This window comes from Papio anubis, chromosome 12 (genome assembly GCF_008728515.1).
Source record: "Papio anubis isolate 15944 chromosome 12, Panubis1.0, whole genome shotgun sequence".
Lineage (NCBI taxonomy): Eukaryota > Metazoa > Chordata > Mammalia > Primates > Cercopithecidae > Papio > Papio anubis.
Genome location: NC_044987.1, coordinates 8,273,666 through 8,300,785, shown reverse-complemented (window position 1 = coordinate 8,300,785; position 27,120 = coordinate 8,273,666). Strand labels below are relative to the sequence as shown.

The window sequence follows — 27,120 nt, the reverse complement described above, 5'->3', positions numbered from 1 at the left end:
GAGACTGAGGGCTACTTTTGGCTTCTTGTATCTGCCAAAACCCAAACAGAAGCCCTCAGAAAAGTTGGAGGGCCTGTGTGTGAACTCAAGGCCTGCAGCTGTAGGCAGGGAGTCAGGCTGGGGAAGCCGGGCTCAGCCAGGGCACTGAGACACAGGTCACAAATCTAGGAGACTTCTTTCTGGGGCCTCTGGAAGCTGGGACCAGTTCTCCAGTGCCTCAATAGCCCGGAATTGCTTCTCGGAGGCCAATGAGAGTGGGCGGAACTGAGCAATGGAGGAGGAGGCCCACCCTTGCTGTAGGGAAATGGCCAAGGAAATGCATCCCAGCCTGGGAATCCTGTCAGGGAGTGGGGCCTAGTGCACACCCAGAGCGGCTGCATACAGGACCACATGTGACACAGTGGGCATATGTGGCTCTACATGTGCCTGGGCTTAAAGCCTGCTTGGCTGTGCGTGTGTGTGTGTGTGTGTGTGTGTGCACGAGAGAGAGACTGTGAGGGTGTGCATGTGTAACAGAGAGTGTGAGAGAGTGTGTGAAAGAATGTGTGTGACAGAGTGTGAGTGTGTGTGTGAGAGCGTGAGAGGGTGTGTGTGAGAGAGAGAGAGCAAGAGAGAGACAGCGAGAGAGAGAGTGAGAGAGAGAGAGAGAGAGAGACTGACTCCCTTTTCCCCAACACATCACCAAGGGGGCTCATTTTCTGTGTGCCTGGCATCTCTGTTCCCAGTCACCGGCGTACTACAAGTCAAAGGGAGCCCTTTCTGGTGATTCGAGCATTTCCAACAAATAACTCTGGTCTCCCAGTGCACCAGCCCGCAGTGACCCCGGGGCCACATAAGGGCCACAATGCACTCTTCCCAGAGCTGCTAGAGCTCACCTCTGCTCTTCAGCTCAGGTTGTAGTTGGGATCTGTTATCACAGGGAACTCTCTCTGGATGAAGATGCTCAAGCTCAGAGAAGTGAGCAAACTCTCCTCTGGTTGCCCAGCGTGCTCTCAGCCTTCCCACTTCCGGTAAGCTGCTTGAACTGAGAAGTCACTGACTTTTCTCACAGATGAGGAAGCCGTGCCAGTGCACGTGGAAGCATGCTGACTGACGTTTAGCCCCACTTCCAGGTGCTCTCTTGGGGAGGGAGGGGCCCCTCTACCGGCCCTGGCTGGGGGTGTAGTGCAGTTCCTCCTTCAGTTGCCAAGCACTTTCTCTGTGCCAAGCTTGAGCCTGAGCCTGGAGATTCCAAGATGATTAAGCCATTGTCTCTGATCCCCAGAGAGTCTGTGGGCCTCTGCGGAACACACACAGTCGCTTCCTAACCTTCCTAGAGGCCCTGCAGATAAATGAGTCAGGCATCTGGCTCAGTAAAAAGTGTCTTCTCCATTTTATGGACAAGGAAGCAGAGGCTCAGAAAGAGTAAATGACTTGCCCCAAATCACACAGCTAGAAAGCCTGCTTATTAGGTCTACTGTATCACACTGGTCTGGACCAAGCTGATTGACAGAAAGGGGGCAGAGGTGGGATGGCTATCAAACCCCTAAAACCTGAGGAGGGGAAGAGAGGGGTAGCACAAAAGAGGATTTACCTTCTTCCCCCAAAATGATGTCATCGATAGCTAAGACAAAAAGAAAAAAAAAATGCCCATTTTCTCACTCCAAGTTTCCCCTTCATTAATTTTAATCTAATTTGCTCACAACATTCCTCAGTAAACAGCAGCCTCTCTTTAATAAGCCAGGCTCTTCCCCGCAACCCTGCAATTGTGTTCCTAATCAGCCAGTGTATCAAGAAAGACCCGCTGCTAATTGTCGCAAGGCATCACACTATCCTGTGTGTCAGGTAAGGGATGGCAGCGAGAGATAATTATAATCAGATCTAATTAGTAATTATAACAGATCCTGACTAGAAATTGTTTTCAGTTAAATATTCCCAGAGAGGTGCTAATGGTCTCCAGGGCATGCCAAGTGTCACAGTCAGAGCGGAAGGGGCCTGTGACCGCCTGGCACCCTGTGACGACAAGCAGAGGAGACTCAGTGATGAGAGGAATGGTGAGTCCATGGGGACACTGCCGACTGGCGTCCCAGTATCCTGCTTCCTGGGAGGAGCACCTTCCCGGTATCCTGCTTCCTTAGGAGGAGCACTCATCTAAGGTTGAATCCCCCTCCCACAGGGCCACCTTCATGGGCCCTCAGTAAATGCAGGTTCTTCACAGGCTCAGGACCCCAAGCATGGAAATTTCTGGATCATTTAAGAAGCTGTGTGGGCCAGGTGCGGTGGCTCCGCTTGTAGTCCCAGCACTTTGGGAGGCTGAGGTGGGTGGATCACCTGAGGTCATGAGTTTGAGACCAGCTTGGGCAACATGGCCAGCATTTAGTACAAAAATTAGCCAGGTGTGGTGGCACACTTCTGTAATCCCAGCTACTCGGGAGGTAGACGCATGAGAATCACCTGAACCTGGGAGACAGAGGTTGCAGTGAGCAGAGATTGTGCCACTGCACCCCAGCCTGGGCAACAGAGCAAGGCTCCATTTCCAAAAAAAAAAAAAAAAAAGAAAAAAAGCTGTGCGTTGCTCAGGCAGCATGGGATATTTCAGCTGGATTCATCATTGAATTGAAAGGGATTAAAGGCTTTACCTAGGAGTCCCCTGGCTAACAAAAATCAATCGGGTGACTCTCCGCCCCACTTTAGCGCCTCCTGCCCCGGGACTTTCCCGTTCTTTTTCATCTCTAGTAAATGTCTGCAAACTCCCGGTTGCCCTACTTAACTTTCTGTTAACAGGACCTAACTACCCAACACGTCCCTGCCTTCAGATTCATGCCCCATGCTCTGCATGGTTCTGTTCCTGGGAACCTCGGATCAGGCGATGAGCTCTCTTAAACACCTAGGACGGCTCCACACTGCCCACAGCCAAATTCAAATGCTCTAGCGTGGCTCAAAGCCCTTTCCACTGAGCCCCATCCTCTTGACTGGGCCAACATCTGACTACACTTGCTCAAGCATTGCACGTCAAACACCCCAGACTCCTGTTAGGGAGTGGGGGCTTCTGTCTTTCTGTGCCTTTGATTTTGTGACTATGATTATGTTTTCATTTTCCAGCTGCTAAAACCCTGCCCATTCTACCAAGGGAGAGTTCGGGAGTTACTGAAGTCTTGTGAGGTCATCCCAGATTTTCTGAGTTGAAATGAACACTTTCTCAGTATTGTGCTTATATAGGCGAGGGTTTGTTTTATCCCGCCTCGGATGGTAGTGAGTTGTGTCTGTGTCTTCTCCCTCCTTTGGTTGTAAACTCCTTGAGGGCAGAGGGCATTTTGCTATTTCTGCATCTTCCCATTGGGTCTGATACAATGCTTTTGCACATCGTAAGCGTTTAATAAAGATTTGAAGGATAAACAAGTGAATGTATTAATGGGAGGCTTCTGCCCACTGACTGCACTGTGATTTCAATGTAAATGCTTCCGGGAAGCCGACCTCTAGTTCCCCAAGTCCAGACTCTTGAACCTGTCTTTATTACTACATGTTGTTGGGTCGTTGGAGTATGATTAGGTGGAATTTGGCCAGAAGATCCAGGAATCTCAGCCTCCGCAAAGCCACCTGATGTGAGGCTAGCGTGACTGAGGAGCTGTATTTTTAGTCTTATTTAATTTGAATTAATTTAAATTTAAATAGCCGCTGTGGCTAGCGGCTTGGTGCATCTCAGCTGAGAGTCCTTGGAGACACCTCTATGTAGGGCAGCCTGGAGAGTCTAGACTCAGAGCCTGCTTGGTGTCAGGTGAGCCTGGCCACAAGCGACTCACATTAATTTAGTTGAAAACCAGGATATGGCCGGGTGCAGTTGCTCATGCCTGTAATCCCAGCACTTGGGGAGGCTGAGGCGAGCGGATCGCTTGAGATAAGGAGTTCAAGACCAGCCTGATCAACATGGTGAAACCCTGACTCTACAAAAAGTACAAAAATTAGGTGGGCGTGTTGGCGGGCACCTGTAATCCCAGCTACTTGGGAAGCTGAGGCAAGAGAATTGCCTGAACCCGGGAGGCAGAGGTTGCAGTGAGCTGAGATTGCGCCACTGCACTCCAGCCTGGGCAACAGAGTGAGACTCCATCTCAAAGGAAAAAAAAAAAAAAGAAAAACAGGATAATTTTCACTGCATTCTTATTTATTTCAGTGCTGATATCAGATCAGCATACTCAAAACTCTCTGTTCACCAGAATGGGAGGCTAAGTGGGGAGACGCCACTCCCTGATCATGTGAGGAGTTCGAGTGTAATTTACTTCATTCACAGCCTCTCCAATGGCTGCTGCAGGTCTGTTGCATTTGTACACCTGTTTGCATCTGCACGCGGATCCCAAAATGTTAGCCTTTCCTCTTCTGACGCCCTCCACCCGCTGCCGAGATACCTCCTCGTGGCTTTCCTGGCTCTGCCTCTCCCAGCCTCCTCCTCTGGGTTTCATTTCCTTGTTGTGAGCCTTGTGGCAGGCGGGGTATCTCCGGCACACGGACACTACTGGTGGACAGCTGGGCCATCCCACACTTTTCTCTGCAGGTCTGAGGAGTCCAGGAGTACTCGGGGACGACTGGCTGAGGCTGCAGGCAGGAAGCTCAGTTGGGTGAACCCAGGCAAACCCAGGAGTCAGCTTGGCTCTGGTCCCAGCCTGAATGCCTCAGTTGTAGTTCTAAAGCCTATTCATTTCCTCCATGTTCACATCTTCAAGAGAGGAAGACAGGGCTGCAGAGGGAGAGGAGCCAGCTTAGGGCCTGGGGTACAGTCTTAGAGGCTGAGGAGGCTCTTCTGGGGAGCGTGGGTGCCCAGGAGAGGAAGGCAGAGTGCAGGTTGAGCAGATTCTTCCGCAGCCCATCCCCGGTCCTGTTGATGTGCCACGCATTGTAGGGAGCATTTTCATCCCAGGTGGTGCGAGACAGAGCTAGGATTTGAACCCAGGCTGTTCAACTCCGAGTTCTGGGCTCTTTAAAATAGGACAGCTATTAGCAGGGAAGGAACACACTGGCCACTCATCTATGACAAATCAATTAATTTGTCCAAATTGCACTCATGCTTTCCACACTCAAACTCTCCTTAAAGCCTACACTTGCCAACTTGCCTGGCCATGGGCACTGCTTGTCTCTGCCTGCCTTTGCCTCCTTTTCCTGCTTCTGTTCCTAGTTCAACCCCCATCTGCATTGTGAGCTCCCTGAAGGCAGGTCTGTGTCTGGGGTGGGCCAGGTGAGGGGTGGAAAACGTCAATGCCAGAGACAGGTACACCCAGGTGCCAAGGTAAGCACTGGTGAGAGGGGAATGGTGGGCCACACCCCGCCCAAGGGAGCAGCCATTACATAATTGTTGGCAAACAGGCAAACAGGCATAAGCTGACCATGTCTTTGTAAGAGAAGCCAGAAATCAGAATTTTTTTACATAAAAACCCCCAGAATCTTAAATGTGGATAATGAATGTAAAACACTCTACAGCTGCTCCGGAAGCTAACCGGATCCATCCACGTGCCTGCCCTGGCCTGCTAATTGTCAGCTGCTGCGTATGAATCCAGGTTCAGCCATTCAAAAGTTCTCTGCCCACTTGAAAAGGGTCTCACCTTGGGCAGACCTCATGCTGCCTCGCACAGGGGATGCATCCACCCACTGCACTGGACCAGCACACCAGCTTGGGAAGCAGTTTGAGAGCTCCTGGGACCTGTCCTGGCTGTGCTGCCCACAGCCCCTCCTCCACTCCTCCTGGCAAGAGGAGACAGGGCAGCTCCTCCAGCCCAGACACAGTCAGAAGAAGCTGTCCCTTCTGCGCGGGCACACCTCAGAGGGAAAGCAATTCAATTAAGCCCTGGTTCACAGTGAGTGCTAAAAACCTCCCTCCGGAGAACCATTTTCTGCTATAGATTTTTAAGACCAGCAGCTGGAGCATCACTCTTCCTTTTTCTCTTTTGGTGCTGTGTCTCTAGTCAATAAATAAGTGGGAAATAAAGGATTTGCAAGAAAATAGAATGCAGTCAAAAGGTAAATTGTGGGCTTAAAAGCCCCTAAGAGACTGGCACAGACTTGCAAGTGTTTCCTAGTTTGACGCCTTTTGCTTCTTTCTAAGCCCAGCTTCTGGCTCTCCGGTTTGCATCTCTGAAAGGTGATCTTTAAAACTGATTTCCTTCAGTTGCATTTCATTGGTGTAGAAACTAAGCAGGCTGTTGCATTACAGTAATAACATCAACATTTCATCTACCTTGGCCTTAATTATTTTTCTGTCTTGCTGATGGAATCCATTTAATAAGATTTATAGGTGGCAAGGAGGTGGGGTGAGCTGGTGTGCGGCTCAGATAATCGGCCAAGCTGATTTCTCCCTCATTGGGTGTCACCAATATAAAAACATGAACTAAAAGCTTTGCAGTGCTTAAGTAATAATAATGTCAGCATTTCACCTGCCTCCCCTTAATTATTTTTCTCCCTCATTCTTGCCACCTGAACCTGTTTAGATAAGATTGCCACACAGATAGAAACCAAGGGCTCTCATTCTTTTGGATAAGCTGCTGTTTTTCTATGGTTTGGTGTGAAAAGGGAGTGTTGCTGGCAGAAAGGTTCTCTCTCAGACCTTCCTGGTGGGGGTATCAGAGCCTGTGGATCCTGGGTGGACCAAAGGCAGCAACGGAGTGGGGGCAGGCGGCTGTTAAGGTGGATGTGGGCACTCTGGTACGTACCCTGGCCTAGGAGCAGAGGAGGGACCATCTCTAAACATCTGCTCTCTCCCCTAGACGCCCCTAGGGGATCCAGGCCGAGGTGAATGGGTTTCATTTGTTGAGGGGAAGGGGTTCTGATTATACAGCACAAGGCAAGTCCCCCGTTTAGTGTAAAAAACGTTTGGGTAGCCCTAGCTTTACAACTAGTTAGCTGGGTGGCCATGGGGAAAGAACCCAGCCCTTCTGAGCCATAGTTGCCTAAAAGCAAAGAGGTGGGTTGCTATGGACTGAATGTTTGTGATGGCCCCCGGCTGCAGTTAATATGTTGCAACTCTAACCTCCATTGTGATGATGTGGGAGGTAATTAAGCTCATCAGGGTGGAACCCTCCTGATGGAATTAGTGCCCTTAAAAGAGGAAGAGAGAGGATCTCCCTCTCCCTCTCCCTTTCTCTCTCTCCCTCCCTCTCCCTCTGCTGCTACTATTCTCAGCCTCTAGTCTCTCCATCTCTTCTCTGTATTACTGCAAGAGCCTCTTAACAGAGGCTCTTGTCTTCCCTTGTCCTCTTACAGTCTCTTCTCAACCTAGCAGCCAGGGTGAGTCTTTTAAAATATCAGTCAGATCCCATCACTCCTCTATTTAGAACCCTTCCATGAGTGATTTTCTCTTTAAATAGAAATTTGGCTCTAAGATCCATGGCTGACTTCTTTACTTCTATAAGTCTTTGTTTACATGAAGTCAGCTTCTAGAGGAAAAATATGAATTGACCTATATCAAGTAAAGAGATTGAACTAATAAAAATCTTCCCATAAAGAAAACCCTAGGCCCATTATTTGATAGGTGAATTCTATCAAATAATATCAATCCTTTATGAAATCTTCTAGAAAATAGAGGAGGAATAAACACTTCCCTACTGATCCTACAAAACCAGTGTTACCTGATACTAAAGTCAGATAGACATTATAAGAAAAGAGAACTATAGATCATTGTCTATCATGAATTTAGACGAAAACCCTTTAAGATGTTAGCAAACTGAATCGAGCAACATATAAAAAAGATTATATGCCATGACCAAATGGGATTTTTATCCCAGGAATTCAAGGTTGGCTTAACATCTGAAAATCAATCAATGTAATACACTATATTAATATAATAATAAATAAAACTACATTATCATCTCAGTAGATGTAGAAAAAACATTTCACAAAACCCAACACCATTCGTAGTAAAAACTCTCAACAAAGTAGTAACAGACAAAAACTTCCTCAACCTGATATAGGTCACCAGTGAAACATTTTCTGCTAACATTATACTTTATAGTGAAAGATTGGATGCTTTCCCCTAAGATTGGAAACAAACCCAGAATGTCTGCTCTCACCATTTCTATTCAGCATTTTACTGTAAGTTCTAGCCAGTGCAATAAGACAAAAATGTATTAGGTTGAAAAAGACTAAAACTGTCTTTCTTCACAGACAAAATGCTCCTGTATGCAGAAAATCTTAAATTTACAAACAGCTATTAGGTTTAAAAAATGAGTTTATCAGCCAGGTGCGGTGGCTCACGCTTGTAATCACAGCACTTTGAGAGGCCAAGGTGGGCAGATCACTTGAGGCCAGAAGTTTGAGACCAGCCTGGCCAACATGGTGAAACCCTATCTCTACTAAAAATACAAAAAATTAGCCAGGCATGGTGGTGGATGCCTGTAATCCCAGCTACTCAGGAGGCTGAGACAGAAGAATCACTTGAACCCAGGAGGCAGAGATTGCAGTGAGCTGAGATTGCGCCATTGCACTTCAGCCTGGGCAATAAGAGTGAAACTCTATCTCTTAAAAAAAACAAAACAAACAAACAAAAGAAAAACCAAAAAAGAGTTTAGCAAGATCTGAGAGTCATACACAAAAATTAATTGCGTGTGTATATAGATATACCATATATATAAAATCTTAGCAGTGAACAATCTGAAAATGAAGTTAAGAAAATTTCATTCACAGTAGCCGCAAACAGAATAAAATACTTAGGGATAAATTTATCAAAGGAAGTACAAGATATACACTGAAAACTAGAAAACACTGTTGAGAAAAATTGAAGACCTAAAAAAATAAAGAGGCATTCCATATTCATGAATGGGAATACTCAATATTGTTAAGGTGGCAATTAATCCTAAACTCATCTGTAGCTTTCATGCAATTCCTATCAAAATTCCAGCAACCATTTTTTTTTTTTTTTTTGCAGATGTTGACAGACTAATCCTAAAATTCCTATAAAAATGCAAAGGACCTAAAATAGCTGGAACCATTTTAAAATTCACTGTGGGAAAGGACAGTCTTTTTAAACAAATGATGTTGGAACAATTGGATATCTGTATGCAAAAATGAATTTAGGGTCTTCACAAATCACTAAAACTTAAAATGAATCAAGATTAAATATAAGAACTAAACTTGTAAAACTTATAGGAGAAAATATAGTAGTAAATTTTTGTGACCTTTGATTAGGCAGAGTTCTTAGAGACAATATCAAAAATACAATCTATAAGGAAAAAATTATCAAATTGAACTTGATTAAATTAAAAGTTTTTGTGCTTCATAAGACACCATTAAGTAAAGGAAAAGGCAAGCTACAAACTGAGAGAAAATATTTGCAAGTCATATATCTGGTCAAGGACTTATATCCAAGCTATAAAGAACTCCTATAACGTAGTAAGACATATGATTCAATTTAAAAATGGGCAATATATTTGAATAGACATTTCACCAAAGAAGATATACAAATGGATAATTATCACATCAAAAGATGCTCAATATCATCATTCATTAGGGGAATGCAAATTAAAACCATAATGGAACACCGCTTCAAACCTGTAACAGTGTTGGCAAGGATGTAGAGAAACTGGAATGCTCATTTATTGCTGGTGGGAATGGATACAGCCACTTTGGAAAACAGCATGGCAGTTTCTTAACAAGCTGAGCATAAACTTTCCATATTATGTAGCCATTCCACTACTAGGAATCTACTCACGAAAAGTGAAAACGTACACCCACACACAGACTTGTTTGTGAATGTTCATAGCAACATTTTTGGTTTTTTTTTGTTTTTGGTATTTTCAGTAGAGATGGGATTTTGCCATGTTGGCCAAACTGGTCCTGAACTCCTGGCCTCAAGTGATCCACCCGTCTTGGCCTCCCAAAGTGCTGGGATTACAGGTGTAAGCCACCAAACCTGGCCAGCAACATTCTTTATAATAGCCCCAAACTGGAAACAATCTGACTGTCTGCCAACTAAGTGAACGGATAAACAGAATGTGGTATATCCATATAATGGAATACTATTCAGCAATAAAAAGAAGTGAACTGCAGATACATGCTGCAACACAGAAAAATCTCAAACACATTATTCCAAGAGAAAGGGGCTAGACACACAAGGCCACATACGATATGATTCTACTCTTACCATATATCCAGAAAAGGCAAATCTAAGAGAGAGGCACTGCACTGGTTGCCTGAGACTGGGTGGAAGTGAGGATTGACAAGGGATCATTTTAGGGTGATGGAAGTGTTCTAATACTGGATTGTGGGGGTATTTGCACAACTCTATAAATTTATTAAAAATAATTGAGTTGTACACTTAAAATGGATGAATTTAATGATATGTAGCGTTTACCCAAATCAAGCTGTTAAAAAATAAGGGGAAAGAAAAAGGCCACTTCCCCGTGAAGTCTATTCCAACCTCTCAACACCTCCTTTCCCTAGGAAACCCAACCCCTCATACTGTGCTCTACTTTTTTGAATAGCATTGATCACCTTCTAATACACTATGAAGTTTTCTTTTTATGTTTTCGTCTGACTCCCTCTGCTACAATATGTTTCACAGAGGTAGGAGTTTTAAGTCTGTTTTCATTGCTAACCCATATTCCCGGAGTCTAGAACAGTACCTGGCATGTGGAAGGTACATACATAGATGCTGAAAAATGAAATGAATGAAAATTCTTGACTAAAGGGCTCCTTCATCTCTAAAATTATCTAATCAAAGGTTTTTGAGGGTCTTTCTGGCATCTCGTGTTTCTTAGCAGAACTATTGCCCAGACCAAGTTGGCATTTTGGGCTGAACCTGGACACGAGACGGGGAAGTCCCAGGGGACCCTGGCTAGGGCTTGGCATTGTCTGGAAGAGTTAGAGGACCCGCTCTCCCTTGCCCATGCTGCGTGCAGCCTCTAGCTATTTCCTTTCCTTGTTGACCTCAGTTGACCCATCTTTAAAACGAGTTCTCTCCAGCAGCCTAGTGACTCCGTGTGTGTCTGTCTGTGTGTGACAGAGGGGAAGGGGGCAGTGGGATTGGGGTTAGGGCAGAGACAGTCCTTCCTAGGGGGTGGCTGTGTGGCCATCAGCCTTCTCCTCCCTTTCTTGCCTGCACCACTGAAGCTGCTGGGTGATCTCTCAGCTGCTAACATTGTTTCTGACATATTTTCACATGAAAACCTCTTCCTTTATATAAACATTTATAAACACCTGGATCGACTTGTGAAAGTGCGACACTTTTTTTGGAAACCGGTTTTTAGGGGTCGTGGGACTCAGCTATTTATTTGTGTGAGATGGAGGCTTCCAGGTGCCTGCGAACCTCCCCCTTGCAAAAGCCTCCTTCACACGGACAGAACAATTTAGAGGCTCAGAGTGATGGAGAAAGATGCGGCTGATGGCCGCCCAGAGGGTGATGCTGAATGGAAAGGCAAATAAATGCTGTGGGTCTCGGGGCTCCCCAGGTTCATCTGAGGAGGAGGGGCTGCCAGGAAGGGTTTTTGGAAGCCTTGGCTTTGCTCTTCGAGCTGACTCCCCAATTCTGTGAGCCCTAGTTTGGTGGCAGGCTTCAAGCAGGGCTCCTGGAGTTCCCAGGGGCTAGAAAGAAACCTGTATCATAGTCCATGATTTTAGGGGGAGTCAGGCAGCAGAGAGAGTGGAGTTTGGGAAAGAGGAGGGGCATAATTGAGCATAAAGGGCAAGGGTTTCAGAGCCAGAAGCGCCTGCATTCAGATTCTGGTTCTTTACCTTTCTTGCGTGTGACCTTGGGCAAGTTAATGAGCCTCTGTGTCTCAGCTTCCCCGTCCTTAAAAGGGGACACGAGACCTGCCTGGCAGAGTTGGTCAGAGGGCAGATGAAGGCACGCGAGTGGGTTCCCCAGCACAGTGCCTGCCATAGAGTGGCAGCTCACCAGCGTCACCCTCGCCCTTCTCTCTTCTCTGCACTCAAGCAACTTACCTACTGCCCTTTCTGTGCATAGAAGGTGTGGCTGAACTTAGATCTTCTCATCCCTGCCTAGTGGGGCACATGCGGGGTGCAGCTCCTGGAGTTTGGGACCATCAGGATGTCTGAATGGGGGCTTTGGAGCTGTGTCCAGTCCCTGTCTTTCCTAGTACCTATCAGAACTTCTCGTGAGTGAAAACCAGTCTCCCAGGCATGGGCATCTCATCTCTGATGAAGCCCCCAGCTTTTTGCTCTGATATCCTGCCACTGTTTCTCATCGTTTCATGGGACATACCTTCTGCTCCTGCTGGGGGCCCTCACTCACAAGCCCTGTTCTGCCTGGACTGATTTTCACCTTGCTGTTTCACCCAGGTGAACTCTCAGGCCTGGAATGCCCTCACCCCTCCTTCGTACTAAATCATGTCTCTGCCACCCTCCTAGGTTGGCTTCAGGTGGAGTTCCTCCAGGAAGGTAGCTGTGTTGAACACCTACTACCTGACCTTTTCACGTTCTGTCCAAACTCTGAGACATTATTGTAGCTGGTATGTAGGTCATGAGGGTGACATTAGAAAGAACGTATCGGGTTCTCCAGCCTCTTTTTTTCTTTTTCCCCCCAGCCATTCTGTGTGTGTTCGTAAATGTGACATTCCCATGATGGACCCAGATTTTGCCGGCAGTTTGCAGAATGGTAAAGTTTTGAATCAAAGTCAACAGCTTCCAACTATCTGTCACTTTCCCGCCTTGTGGCATCCTGCCACCACAGAGGGACCAACATATCTCAGCACTCAAGCTGGGCCTGGTGTGGTAGCTCACACCTGTAATCCCAGCACTTTGGGAGGCCAAGGTGGGGGAATCATCTGAGGTCAGGAGTTCAAGACCAGCTTCTCCAGCACAGTGAAAACTTGTGTCTACTAAAAATACAAAATATTAGCTGGGCGTGGTAGTGCACGCCTGTAATCCCAGGAGCTTCGCAGGAGAATCACTTGAACCCGGGAGGCAGAAGTTGCAGTGAGCCAAGATTATACCACTGTACTCCAGCCTGGACTGGATGACAGAGTAAGACTCCGTCTCAAAAAAAAAAAAAAAAAAAAAAAAGAAGAAAACACACCACTCAAATTGAGAACTTTGGATCTGGGCTAATATTTCACCTGGGGCTGAAATTGTCTTTGCAGAGCCTGCAACAAACTGTGCTCTGGGGACAGCTGGATAGGAAGGGAACATCTTTAAATGGTTCTGGCTCTCTTCTCTCTGAATCTTCCCCCCTCTCTTGGGCCAGCCCGTGACCTCACTCAGCTCCAGAACTGGCAGACTTGCTGCCATCATCTCATCTCTGGAGATGAATCCACTTCCTACCTATAGAAACAAGCATGCAAGAAAACTCAACTTCTGCTTGACAACTCCCAGAGACAGGAAGCTTACTACTTAACTGAACTCTGTTAGTTTTAATTGTTGAGATAAGAAACGTCCTCCCTGGTGTTTTTCCTTTCCCTCCCTCCCTCCCTTCCTCCCTTCCTCCCTTCCTCCCTTCCTTCCTTCCTTCCTTTTTTTTTTTGAGATAGGGGTCTCACTGTTGACCAGACACTGCACCCTTTGCCTCTTGGGTTCAGGCAATCCACCCGCCTCAGCCTCTCAAAGTGCTGGGATTACAGGTGTGAGCCACTGTGCCCAGGTAACTTGGCTCTGTTTCCATCTTCTGGAGCCCCAGAGTAAATCTAATGTGCTGCTTTAGATATTTGGGAGGGACCCTATTCCCCTACATCTTCTCTTTAGTGAGCTGAACCTCCTCATTTTAAAAAATTGTGTACACAGTATCTCTCTTGTGTCTTTTATAGGTGCTGCGTCCCTGTTAGACTTCAGGGACTTTGCACTGGCCATGGTGCTGACTGATTACAGGCTGCCTGGACCAAGGATTGGGTCTGGTGCTGCTGGAGATACTGACTGCTCAACTCTCTCTCTGCTGTTTCTCCTCTTCATCTACTTGCATCTCCCATGGCCTGAGTTAAATCATGACAGTTCTCTTGGTGCCTCCTGGGCTAGTGCACATAGGGAAGTAAATGGCTGAAGTTGGGAGGAGAGGAACACACAAGGGCCAATGCTGGGCTCCCTGGAGATCTGCAGTGCTGCGTGTATATGAGTGTGTGTGTGTGTGTGTGTTTATGTTGGAGCAGAACAGAGAGTTGTTGGTTGTGCCTCCATCTCTAGAGTCTGCAGGGATGTCACCAGGTATGCCACGATGAGAAGAGTGGTTTCAAGAGCTACACAGGCCAGGTGCAGTGGCTCACGCCTGTAGTCCCAGCTACTCGGTAGGCTGAGGCAGGAGAATTGCTTGAACCCGGGAGGTGGAGGTTGCAGTGAGCTGAGATCGCGCCCCCGTTCTCCATGCTGGGCGACAGAGGGAGACTCTGTCTCAAAAAAAAAAAAAAAAAAAAAAAAAAAGAGCTACACGAAGAGTGGACTCCCCAGGCTGCCTGGAGAGGCAGTGGGTCATGGGTCCCCAAACACCTCTCTCCACTGGACCTACAACACAGGTCCCATCACAGCAGCAAGATAACAAAGCTGTGGCCATTCCCACTCCGAAGGCAGCAACGCCTCTTTCCTCTGCAGAACACTGACCACAGCTGTCAGTCCCGGCTCCCGGTTCACGGGCATCGCTCCTCTGCTTCTGTGGTGTCCTATCCTGCCCCGAAACAGTGGGGGCGCCCTTAGGCTCTGGCCCCTGCCCATCTTCCGGGACCTCTCCTTCTCCCAGGCTTGGCCTCTGCGAGTCTACTTTGGGTTGTGTGACTTCGTCTCTAAACTCCCTCTAAGGATGACCCTCCTCCCTCACCCCGCTGGCTGCTGGGGGAAGGCTTCCATTTAGTGGCATTTTCCTTTCTCATTTCATGCTGTAATGGAGATTCATTGCCAGTTTTAAATCCATAATTTGCCGTGAAACCCTTGTTTTGGGCCCGGGCTGAGGTCGGAGCGGAGAAGTGGGTTATTTTTAGCCCTCAGGGGCTCCCTTTGCAGCTGCAGCTCCCCTGGGCTTCCCTCAGGGCAGGCCTCAGACAGCGTCCTGGGTCTGACACTCAGGATACCCAGGGAGCTGGAGCCGGGACGGGGGTGAACACTCAGTGGGACTGGCTGGCCTGCCCCTCCCTCAGTTGGCTCTGGCTCTCTTCCTCCTCCATTTCATGAGATGAGGCGGAATCAGTAGAGAAACAGGGCCTCACGCCGGTGAGTCTGTTCTTCCATTACCCCCCTCTTTCCTGGGCCTGACGAGAGTCAGTACTTCAGTCCTCCAAGAATGTGTCCATTTCCTAACAGTGACTGATTCCCCTGGCCGAATGTTCTTGTGTCTTTCTATGCGGACAACACTGATGATTTGGCTCTGAGGCGTGTGTGTAAGTGTCCACGTGCGCCAGTGCATTTGTCCTTGAGGTGAAGCTGTCCATGTGTATATCCATATGATTGACACATACACAGGGAATCCTGTCAATGACCAGTGGCCAGTGGGGCTTCCTGACTGAGGACCCCGGTAGGGCGCCAGGACATAGGTGGGCTCTTGTCTGTGCTTTTGCAGGCTTGTGGGGGATGTTGAAAGAGATCCCCAGGCCGGAGGAGCAGCCGTATGAGGGGTAAGTGGGTAAGGGCCTCCTCCAGGCAGCTGCCCCTGCATGTTACAGGAAGGTGGCTTAGATGTCACTTGCAGCCCTGGAGCTGATGGTTCCATGTCGAATGGCAGACACCCGAGGATCGAGGTCCTGACGTTTGCAAATCTTCACAGTCTGAGCTCACTCTTTGCTGAGCTGTTGAGCCTGCTCAGCATCTCCCAGGGTCACGCTTGGTTCCAGCAGCGGAAGGGTATATTATCCTTGCTCTCAGGAGGAAGGGAAGAGGCACTCAGGGAACGATGCACCTCATGCCCCACCCCCAAACCGCAAGCAAATGAGAGAGAATCACGGTCAACCTGCGAAGTGGGTTTATACTTCATCTCTCCTGCTACTGGCTCCACCAGGGAGAGGGCGGGCCCTGAGAGATTAAGCATCATCAGCCCATGTCTCACAGCTGGACGGTGGTAGGACCGGGGCAGGGGGGAATGTGTCCCAGCTCCCCAGTGAGGGCCCTTTGTCCTGCTTGGTTCTGGAGAATTTCCAATGCCCTGGGGATGGTGGTGACACACTCCAGGACTGCCCTGGGCTGTCCTCAAGAGCCTGTCTCTTGGTGATGGTGCGGACACTGGGGCCAGGCAACAGCAGGAGGCTGAGCCCCTTCCATGAGCAGTAGACCCCGAGTGGGCTCCTAAGAACCTCCCTGCCTTCCCTTGTCCTGGTGTTGGGAGAAAAAGATCCTGGGGGGTGTGGGGGGCTGGCCCTGGGGATGGTCATTTGGGACACCACCCCCAGATTTCAGTGGCGAGTGAGCACTTGGATAGGCAGTGTCGAGCTTCTGGGCTCCTCCAGAAATCACCCATGGTGGCACCGGCTGGGATGGGTGGGGCTGTGTGTTCCTTGCATCAGGTCTTCTTCTTGGAGAGGCCCCTGCCTGCCCCTCTCCACACTCAGGCAGGGAAGGGAAAAGATGCGCTGAGTTTACCTCCATCCCTGAGGGATCCTTGCTTCCTCCAGGCCTTGGAAGTCATTTAATGTTTGAGTCTCCTGCCCCCACCTCATTTCCCAACATGAGGGATGGCCCCAGGCTGGGGAGAGTTTTGACATCCAGCCAGGCTGTGATGAGGATGGGAGATGGGGTAGGTAAAGAGACAGAGGCCATGCTTGCCCATGGCAATATGCATATTATGGGGACAGGCAGACTGTGGGGGGGTGACCTTGGAGTGCAGCAGGAGGGCAGGGCTGGGGCAACCTGCACACCTCAACTCAACAGCTGCAAGACCTCCAGGGAGACCTTCTATCTCATCTGGCCCCCAACAGCAACTACTCAGCATGGCATTATGGCATTGAACCCACAGGGTGGACCTCAGGGAGCTATAATGTAACTTAGAGGTGAGAGACTATATGTCAGCCTCAGATACCCTTGATGGCCCCCAGCTCTGCTCACTTTGTCACCCGCCCAGCAGGTGAGCTCCGAGTTAGATGGGAGGCTAAGGGGTGTCAGTGGCCAAAGGGAGAAGGAGGAGAGGAATCTGCTTCTGGCCCAGGGGATATGGGAGGTGGTCTGGGCTGCCAGGAAGGGAGCTGGGAGCGAGTTGGTGGCAGGGGTGGGGTGTGTGGGGAGAGCGAGAGGTCCAATAGCTCTGACTCAGCTCCTGTGTGGAACCTCAGGAGATGAGGATGTTTTCTGCTCCTGTCTTCCGTCTCCGGCTTGTTTGTTACCCCTATTTGGGGATTATTGCAGGGTAATGAATGTGGCAGGAAACAGCCACACAGCACAAATGAGATACGGCACCTAAGACCAGGCCAGGGCCCAGGCAAAACACGCTTAATAAGCAGATAAGGAAATCAATTCTGCCTTTCTTCCCAGGTGTGCTGCCTGCCGGGAGGGGCCTGCAGGAATCGCATCTTCCTGCCTTGCTTGATGCATGGAAAAGCTTCTCTAGGATACAGGATCTGATCCCCCGGGATGCAGGGTTGCTTGTTGGTGTCTCATAACATTGTGCAATAATAGCAATAACGAAAACAGTTATAATACTAGCAGCCAATGCTCCTATGCCTTGCTGCATAACAGGCGCTATTCTGAGATGTGCTTTACATATATTATTTCATTAAATCCTCTCTATAACCCTGTGAAGGCAGTTATGATTATTTCCTTCATTTTACACAGAAAGAAATAGGCACAGAGTGGTTAAATAACTTGCTCAAGGTCACACCACTGGCAAAGTGATACAGCTAGGCTTCAAGTGCAGGCACCCTGGCTTCCAGAGGCTGGGTGCTTAGCCACAAAGCCACATTGCCTCTCCAACACAACACAACACAATTGTCATCCATGTTTGGGGTTTACTATCTGCCAGACTGTGTTCTCTGTGGTGAGGTTCAGTGTAAACTCCCCCTAAATTTCCCCTAAGCCTTGTTTCAATTGCCATGAGGAACATTTACTGAACTCCCAGTACGTGATTCTAGGCTGTGCTAGGCATGAAGGATGAAAGATGCTCCCAAGAGACCCAGTGGGGGAAACAGACATGAAAACAGTTACTCTCAGCATAGCACGTTGAGACCTGTGATCAAGGTGCATAAGGAGGCTGGGTGTCATGGCTCACGCCTGTAATCTCAGCACTTTAGGAGGCCGAGGTGGGTGGATCCCTTGAGCCCAGGAGTTCAAGACCGGCCTGAGCAAAATGGCGAAACCCTGTTCCTACAAAAACAAAACAAAACGAAACAAATAAAAATTAGCTGGGTGAGGTGGTGCCTGCCTGTGGTCTCAGCTACTCGGGAGGCTGAGGTGGGAGGATCGCTTGAGCCAGGGAGGTTGAGGCTGCAGTGAGCTGTAATAGTGCCACCGCACTTTGGTCTGGATGACAGAGCAAGACCCTGTCTCAACAAAAAAGATGCGTAAGGAAGTGAAAAGGACCACAAGGGGACACGCAGGCCATGTGGGCTCCAGAGAAGCTCCAGAGAAGGCTTCCTGGAGGAGGAGATGTCTGAGGTGAATCTTGACAGCTGAACACAAGTTAGCCAAGGGAAGAAAGGTAGGAAGGGCACTCCAGGAAGAAACACAGTGTGAACGAGGGCCCAGAGGCTTGGTGAGTGGAGGGAGATGCCAGGAGCTTGTTAGTGCGGGAGCAGGTTGGTGGTGGGTCTGAGGTTGGGGACACAGCTGGGGGCTGGCCTCGGGGGGCCTTGTTCGGCCTGGCAGGGAACTTGGGTTTTGTTCTGTGGGGGCACTTTCTCGCCCCTGAAGAACCCCTCAGACTGTCTCCTACTGATTTGCCTTTCTATGTCAGGGTGACTATGGATGGGTTTCTTGCAACCAGTTTCTGGAAGAATGGTTTAGAAGCCAGCACCCTCGGGGTCTGTTTCAGCTCTGCCTTCCCTTGCTGGCAGACTCTGAGTTATTTACCGCTGTTCTCTGGACCCATCTCCCCAGAAGATTCATGGATGGGAGACTGGGGGAGGCTGCCAGTGCGGTGGGCTGAGGAGGCCCTGCAGCTCCGCTGGTAGAGCTGTGGCCAAGGGAGCTTGCGGTTTTGAAAAACAAACTAGCTAAGGACACATCACAGATTGGACCTTATCTGTTTTCCTCTCCCAGTTTTGGGGCTTGACATCATTTAAAAAGATGCCCTCTTTATTTGAATTGACTTAGTCTCCCTCTTAAATAATTCATGTTGATTTAGGAAGCTTTATTTCTAATGGGAGCCACAAGACAGCAGAGTTAATATTAGAACGCGCCAGGAAGAAGAGGGAAATGGGGAGGGAGACTGGGAAAAATGGCTCTCTTAATAATTAATCTGATGCCAGCACCCCCTCCTCCCACTTCTGATCCCCCCATCGTGCTCCACTTTTTCCTTTCCATAGCATTTATTACCACCTCGCATCCGGCACAGCAATGCAATTTACGGTTTAATCTGTGCATCACTTATCGACCGCCTGCTCTCTGCCAGAATGCAAGCTCCACCAAGGCAAGGATGGTTTTCTCTTTCGTTTCCTGATGAATCCCACGTGTCTAGACTAGTGCTTGACATATAACAGGTACTCAGTAAACATTTGTTGATCGAATCCTTGGTACCTATTTGCTGCCTGCCTGGGATGTCCCAACACCTTGCTTCCCAAGTGTAATGCCACCCTTACAACTCTGGCCCTGGGACAATTTCCATATTTTTCAACCCTGGGATTCCTGCAGGTAGAAAAAGGAGCCGTCTGTGTGTATATGTGTGTGTGCACAACTTTAAAATACAGGCGTGGTGGCTCACGCCTATAATCCCAGAACTTTGGGAGGCCAAGACGGGTGGATCACTTGAGGTCAGGTGTTCAAGACCAGCCTGGGCAACATGGCTAAAAATGCAAAAATTAGCCAGGTGTGGTGACACATGCCTGTAATCCCAGCTACTCGGGAGGCTGGAGCAGGAGAACCCAGGAGGCAGAGGTTGCGGTGAGCTGAGAATGTGCCACTGCACTCCAGCCTGGGTGAGAGAGCCAGATTCCATCTCAAAAGACAAAGAAACAAACAAAAAAAGTGTATGACACTTCACTGTTAGTGATTGAGAGAGAGAGAGACAGAGTGTTTAATGCTTACAGCAATTCTATGACTTTGGTATTTTTAACCCTCTATCTTACAGAGGAAGAACCAGAAACTTCATTCATTCATTCATTCATTCAAAAAATTCTGCTCTGTGGTAAGGGCTGGTTATAGAGGCTTGAGCCAAAGAGGCCCAGTTCCAGCCTTAAGGACCTTGCCCAAGGTCACACAGTCAGTGAGCAGCAAGAGCATATCCTACTTCCTGGCCCAGGGCTCTTCCTACCCCATCACAGCTCTCTCTGCGCAGGTGCACCGGGGTCCTCTGATGCCCAACCAAGCTGAGTCTTTGGAGAGGGCTAGGTCTATGTGGAAGCTGGCTACAGAGGGGCAGTGGGGTGGGGTGGGGGGTGTCCTTTGCAGGGAGGACTAGGGTTGAGGTCCACAGCCAGGGCCAGGATCCCAGGGCTGAACAGGACTTGGAGAGGTCCCATCTCCCAGCCTTGAAGTGGGATGCTGTTTAAACCACCATAATCAGTTTCCTTCTATGCCTTAGTTACCGTGCCGGTCTCGGTTCCAGGGAGGGCTGGCCCAGTTTCCTGAAATAGTTGGTACAGCCTGTTGGACCCCTTACAGTGGAAGTCATGGCCTTTTGGGAGCGAGATAGCTCTCAGTGATCATCTTATTTACCACCACCTCTCATTCTACAGATGAGGAAACTGAGACCCAGGTTGAGAAACAAGGGCCACCATCACACAGCTGGATACTGGTAGAACCAAGACCACTGCCTCTAAGTCTAATGCTGTTTCCGTGGCGCCGTGATTCTCCAGATGTTCTGCAGGTGGAAAGACGCCTGTCTTGACCCGAGCTGAGTCAAGGCAGAGTCCTTGGCAGCTGGCTGGGCCGCAGAGGTCATGCAGCCTGACCGTTGATTGACCTGACCTAAAATCCCCAGTCTTTGCCTCTCTCAGCTTTGCAAACTCAACGCCTTCCCCCGTCTTTCTCTTCTCATTTCCTAGCTCCCTCCCTCTGCCTCCCGAGGTAGCAAATGCTCAGATCCGAAGTTGCTCCTTGCCTGATTGCATCTGAGAGCTGGAAACACAACGCTAATTAATGTGTCTGTGACTCTAGGCTTGGCTGCCAGGCCGAGTCCCCTGCCCTCCCTAGGGCCCGGCAGCTCTGCGAGCTGGCCCTCTGGCTTCATCTGAGCACGCGGCCGGCAGATGCATATTTTAACAATGCACATCTGTTGGCTATATAATCTCTCGTATTTGCCCTCCTCACTTGGTACTTTGATGGAAGACCCCCGGGGGCCTCCCTCTGTTCTAGCCAAAGTGTTTGCTTTGCAATTTTGCCGGAATACCATCTGATTCTGCTCTCGCATCTTCCGCAGGTTCTAATCAGGCTCTTACTTTATTTAATTAAAAATCTATCTCAGGCAAATACAGACTAAATTAGGAAGCTCTCTCATTCCTGGAACACAGGGAAAGCAGCCCCCCTTGGGGAACTGGCTGGGACATTTTCCCGGGCTGAGATGTCACAGCAAAGCAGATGGGGTCTTGGTAGGGAACGTGGCTGGACCAAGGGGCAGAAACACCTCTCCCCCATCTGTGGGAACAGCCGCTCTGTCCATCTACCTTCCCCAGACCAGGGGTCCCTTTCCAGCTGGCTGGGTCGACTGCTGCATTGGGGGCCTCCTTGCAGAGCAGTAGGTGGGGCGCTATACCCCAGGACACTCAGCCAGGCGGAGCCCTACAAGACCAGCTGGGGTGGGGACCTGGGAGTGTCCCAGGGAGTCAGGGAGGACCACAGGCAGAGTGCTGGGAAGCACTGTCTTGCCTGGGGTTTTAGTTCGTTCAGGATGAATGGTTTTTGTGGAGCTGCCTGAAAGGCTAATGGACAAGATGCTGGCTCAGGCTCCCTTTCTGGCTCTCAGGAATTTCATGGAGGGGACCCTGCTGGGGCACCATGGAAACTTCCTCTGCCCTCCTTCCGCTGATCTCCAGACTTGAATAAAACATCTCCCCCACACAAACCCAGCTCTGTGCCCAGAGGGTGGTGTCAGGCCATGCCACTGGAGAGGAAAGGGGAGCGAATGCCTTTTAGACATGACCTAAGACAAAATCGGGTCTGTTCAGATTGGATCCTGAGGCCCTGCTTTGAGAAGCCTGGCCCCTCACCAGCCAGACAGATGAGGCGCTGCTGACATCTGGGAACAGAAGGCTAGGCAAAGAGCTTGGAGCTGAAAAATCTGGAGTTGATTTTGAAGGTTAATTAAGCTGTGTTACCTCTTGTGAGTGCCTTTGCCTCTCTGAGTTTCCATTCTCTCATCTGTAAAACATTTGAAATAATCTGGACTTTTTTTTTTTTTTTTTTTTTGAGACGGAGTCTCGCTCTGTCGCCCAGGCTGGAGTGCAGTGGCGCGATCTCGGCTCACTGCAAGCTCCGCCTCCCGGGTTCACGCCATTCTCCCGCCTCAGCCTCCGAGTAGCTGGGACTACAGGCGCCCGCCACCGCGCCCGGCTAGTTTTTTTTGTATTTTTAGTAGAGACGGGGTTTCACCGTGTTAGCCAGGATGGTCTCGATCTCCTGACCTCGTGATCCACCCGCCTCGGCCTCCCAAAGTGCTGGGATTACAGGCTTGAGCCACCGCGCCCGGCCCTAATCTGGACTTTTAATACGTTGGACTTTGTTACCTAACAGAGCAGAGAGGAAAGGACGTGTAGTGATCACGTCAGGACTGGGGAAGTCGATACAGCCTTAAGGATGAGATGTGGCTCCATCTATTTTTGGTCCCTGTGAAGTCAGAGGAGTGGACAATGCTCACGTTCCTGTGGTTCCAGCATCCTCTGGCCCCTCTAGAAGGTGTATGAGTCCGTAGAGGCAGATTCTTCTGAGGAGGGAGGGGCTGAACCATCTCTGAAGATGAGGAGCCTACAACTTAGCAAATCTGTTCTGGCATTTTGCAACCCTCAAAATCAGAAACAATATGAGGCCCTAATTCTTCCTCTTCTCCTCCCACAACCCCCATACCACATGGCAGACTCATTCTCATTTTAGTCACCATCTTGGGAGAAATGAGAACGGCGCTGCTGCCTTTAATACCCCAATTACTCCTCGGAAGGCCCCCTTCCTGGCCATGGAATCCCAACTTATTTACCCCCGCCGGAACAGGTTGATTTTCTCATTCCTTTCATCGCGGGCCAGGGGAGATTTCAAAGGTTGCAGAAGGTTTCTGAGGCTGGCCCCAAGTTCTTCCCCTGTGTCTCAAGAAGCCAAGCTCTGAGCTTGGTAAGTGGTCCTCCAGGGCCTGTCTGCTGCACTGTTTGGAATAATCTGCCCTGGTGTCTTTGGCCGTGTAGATCTGAAGATAACCTGACATGCTTTTAAATATTTCATCTCTGAGCAGCCGCGTGCTTTAGCTGCCAAGAGACGAGGCAGCACCCCAGCTGCTGACCCTGTTGTCGAACCTTCACAACAGCTGCTAAGGGGTGGGCCTGGGCTTTCCCACTTCCCTCCTGTATGCGTGCCTGGCACAGACTCTCATGTAAGGGGGCAGCGAGGTGAAGCCCTGGAGCCCTGGCCAGGAGCCCATGGGCCAAGCCCTTTGCATCTGTGGGCCTTGGTTTCTCACCTGGGGTAACAGTCCCTGTCCCACCGAGTAGCGTCAGGAACAGTGGAGGTCAAGTGCGTGAAAGAGCCTGGAGAGCTACGGTGAACTGCTTGGCAAATGTGAGCTCTCATGACTTATGTGCAAGGCCTGGTTCCCAGCAGCCTCGATCCTCAGTAACCTTTGGCCAGAGGAGGGAGACTCACAGGACTGACCTCTAAATCAGAACTAGGTGGTTGAAGAGGTCACCGAGCCCAATCCCCTGCCTTCAGGTAGGATGATCCAGGAACGCTGGGCTCCTGGGAACATAAGATGAAGAAAGACCAAGGGGAAAAGTAGGATTTGGAATAAGGACCTGAGATGAATTTTCCTAGGAAGGCCCGGTCAGCCAGGATTCCCAGGGAGCAGTGGGGGGTGGAGAAGTCACGGGGGTCACTGGTGTCCACATGGATACTAGAATCATGGGGAGACTCTCGCGCTGATTCTACAGAGAAGGTGGACACATAGGGCTTTGTTAGCACTGGAGTGGGGGTCAGTGCAGAAAGAAGGGACCCACGGCCTGTGCCACATTCTTCCTGGCAAGGAGCCTGGCCTAGATAACGTGTGCAAAGCATGCTTTCTGATGGAATAAATAAGCATGTAGGAGCCCTAATTAGCTGCCTAAGGCACCATCAAACACACTGAAGTTGGACTGAGTCCGCTGGCACTGGCTGTCTGGTTTCCTAGGGAAAGAGCCGTCGCCTGTCCCGTTTGGGTGGGAAGGTGGGCATGGACCTTGTGGAAGCAGCAGTGTCTGGAGCCCTGTGGGATGATCCCCAGAGGGGAGTCTCTCCATGTCTGGCCAAAAAAGTACCCTCTTGGAGCTGAGCCCTTGGTGCTTCACGTAGTGTCCCTGCCCCGTGTGCAGATGGTTCTTACCCAGGACCGTGAGGCGTGCGGGGCGGGAGCGGATGGCGGCCTGGATGGCCTGACACTCGTACACCGCATCGTCTTGCAGCTCGGCCCGCAGGATCTTCAGGTGGTGCTCCCCCGACAGGTGGTTCCCCACCACCAGGTACTGTGGGTAACCTGTGGAGACAACAGGCAGGTCAGGGAGCTGGGGCGGGGTGGAGGGGACTCCCATGACAAAGAGGCACAGAGTGGGGGACCCAAGCAGGGGCCATTCTATAAGGCTGGCAGAGCAGGTGATTGCTCAGGGCTCTGATCTCAGTTCAAGGAACACAAATGCAAGAGCTTTCCTAAGGCATTGGCGCTCTCTCTCTCTCTCTCTCTCTGTGTGTGTGTGTGTGTGTGTGTATAAGGGCATTTTGTTTGTTTGTTTTTGAGACAGGGTCTTGCTGTGTCACTCAGGTTGAAGTATAGTGGCAGGATCATAGCTCTCTGCAGCCTCCACCTCCCAGACTCAAGTGATCCTCCCACCTCAGCCTCCCAAGTAACTGGGACTACAGGCATGCACCACCACGTTGGCTAATTTTTTTTTAATCTTTTGTAGAGATGGGATCTCACTATGTCACCCTGGCTGGTCTTGAACTCCTGGACTTAGGCAGTTCTCCCTCCTCAACCTCCCAAAGTTCTAAGATTATAGGCATGAGCCACCATGCCCGGCCATGTAAGGGTCTTGTTGGTTTCAAGTTCAGGAAAATCGGAGGAGCCACTGTTAGAGAGGAAAGAGGGAGAAGAGATGGAAACGCTAAGTGTGGACAGACACCGCTGGGTTATTCTGGAAAGTGGTGGGCTCAGCACTGTGGTCTACCGAGCAGACACGCATTTTGATAAGATAGAGTGGAGAGAGAGAGAGACAGACAGAAAGACCCAGGCTGAGAATTACAGAGAGAAGACAGTCAGAGAGAGAAGGAAGGAAAAAGAGAAATATTTAGAAAAGGATCAAGAGTGACTTTGCAAAAAGTTTCGTTTCAGGACGGACAGGAAGTAGAAATCTAGGCCCACCCTCCCAGTGTCTAGGAACCTCGGGTCACTTGGAGCCACAGTGGCCCCGTCTCATCATTCCTCATGTCCCGCCACAAACCCCAGGGCCTGGTGACGCACTTAAGTGCTCAGGACACTTCAGAATTGGGGGCCCCTTGTACCATGGGCAATGAATAAGAGATAAATAAAAGTTTGAGAATATAAATCATTAATCAGCGCTCCTGCTGCTGTGTAGGGTTGAAAATAAATGCCGACTGAAGTCGTGGCTGGCCACGTTGGGCAGATCCTCTTTTTCCCGGGTCTCAGGACCTAAACCTCCCTACTTTCTCCCAGTAGGATCCACTTTCCATCCATCTCCTCACCGAGCTCTGCCCTCCCCTGAGTCCCTCACTGTGTGGATTTACAACTGCACCCCAATCCCCGCCATTCTTCATCTCTGTCCCCGTTCCCTTCTCTCCTCAGAGGCTGCCCTCAGCTTCCACTCCCCTCTGGCAGCCCCAGACTGCTCCTCCTTTTGAAGGACCCTCACGAGCACCGGGAGCGCTCTCAGACGGGTGCTGTGGGAGGATGAGACGGGACACATTCAGCCTTTTAAAGAGAAGATGAGGGCTTCAGCTAGTGAGAGACAGAAGCAAAGACAGACAGGGAGACCTGCAAGAGCTTGCCTCAAGTATTTCAAACAGTCTCTCGTGTGGGTTAGATGTGTTCCTGAGCTCCCAAGGGCAACACTAGCACCAACAGGCGGAATTAACATGTGGTGGGGGGCGGGATACGTTAGAATATTCTCAAGTATTTGAGGTATCCAACAAGGATCTGGGCTGCCAGAGACGGTAGTGAGGTCCCCATCACTGGCTGTATTCAAGCAGAGGTTGGATGATCGCCTCTCAGGAACGTTGCAGAGGTGATTTCTACACAAGGTGAAAGATCAGGCTAGATGAGCTTGAAGGCCCCTCTCACCATCATAAGTGAAGCGTCTTCTGGAGGTGGGGCAGGTCTCCCTGGGGGTGGGCTGGACAAGGGGCCACCAGCACTCGTTCCTGGTCGGGGGAGGTAGCCGTGATGATCCTCTGCCAGGCATACTCTGGAGTGCTTCCTGTGCAGCAGGGCCCTTCAGACTCATGTTTTCATGGCTCCCATCCTCATCATGCAATAAAATGGCCCTGTCATCCCCCGCTGTGCAGGCCTTGGCTACACCCCTGAGAGCACGGCCTCTCCTCTTGCCCACACTTCCTGCCTTCTGCTGGGCTTTGGGAAGGAGCCCAGGTGAGTTAAGCTGTCTTCCTCCGAGGGCCAGGAGAGGGGCTAGAAATGGGTTCTAGCCCTATCCTCTCCCTGCTGCTGCTGCCTTTGTTGTAGCTGCCTGGCCACCCCCAGCCCCTCCAGCCCAGCCTCTGGATCCCACTATCCTGTGATTAGTCTCTGGTCTCCTGCAGGCATTTTGGCTGGAGCTTCTGTTTTTGTTGTCTTGCAAGCTATCAACAGCAGGATTTTGCTCTCACGAGCTGCTGAAAACATCAGTGATGGGTTTGTTTGTATTTGCCTAATTAGGCAGCGAGCTGTGATGCTATCCCAAGGACTGGCAGCATCTTTGAAAAACA

At 49.8% G+C, this 27,120-nt stretch overlaps 1 protein-coding gene across 3 annotated transcripts in view; it reads right to left on the bottom strand.

Moving 5' to 3' along the window:
- Positions 1 to 4,073: 4,073 nt before the first annotated feature.
- The window catches only part of LOC116269804 (kin of IRRE-like protein 3), a 619,860-nt gene continuing 596,813 nt past the window's right edge, over positions 4,074 to 27,120 (bottom strand). For 2 of the 3 annotated variants that reach the window (XM_031653882.1, XM_031653881.1), the window contains one exon: positions 22,561 to 24,664. In XM_031653882.1, the coding sequence (XP_031509742.1) occupies positions 24,249 to 24,664 (416 nt within the window). In that variant the 3' untranslated portion in view covers positions 22,561 to 24,248. Of the gene's footprint in view, positions 4,947 to 22,560; positions 24,665 to 27,120 lie in introns of those variants that run through there. The other variant, XM_031653883.1, reaches the window with a different exon arrangement.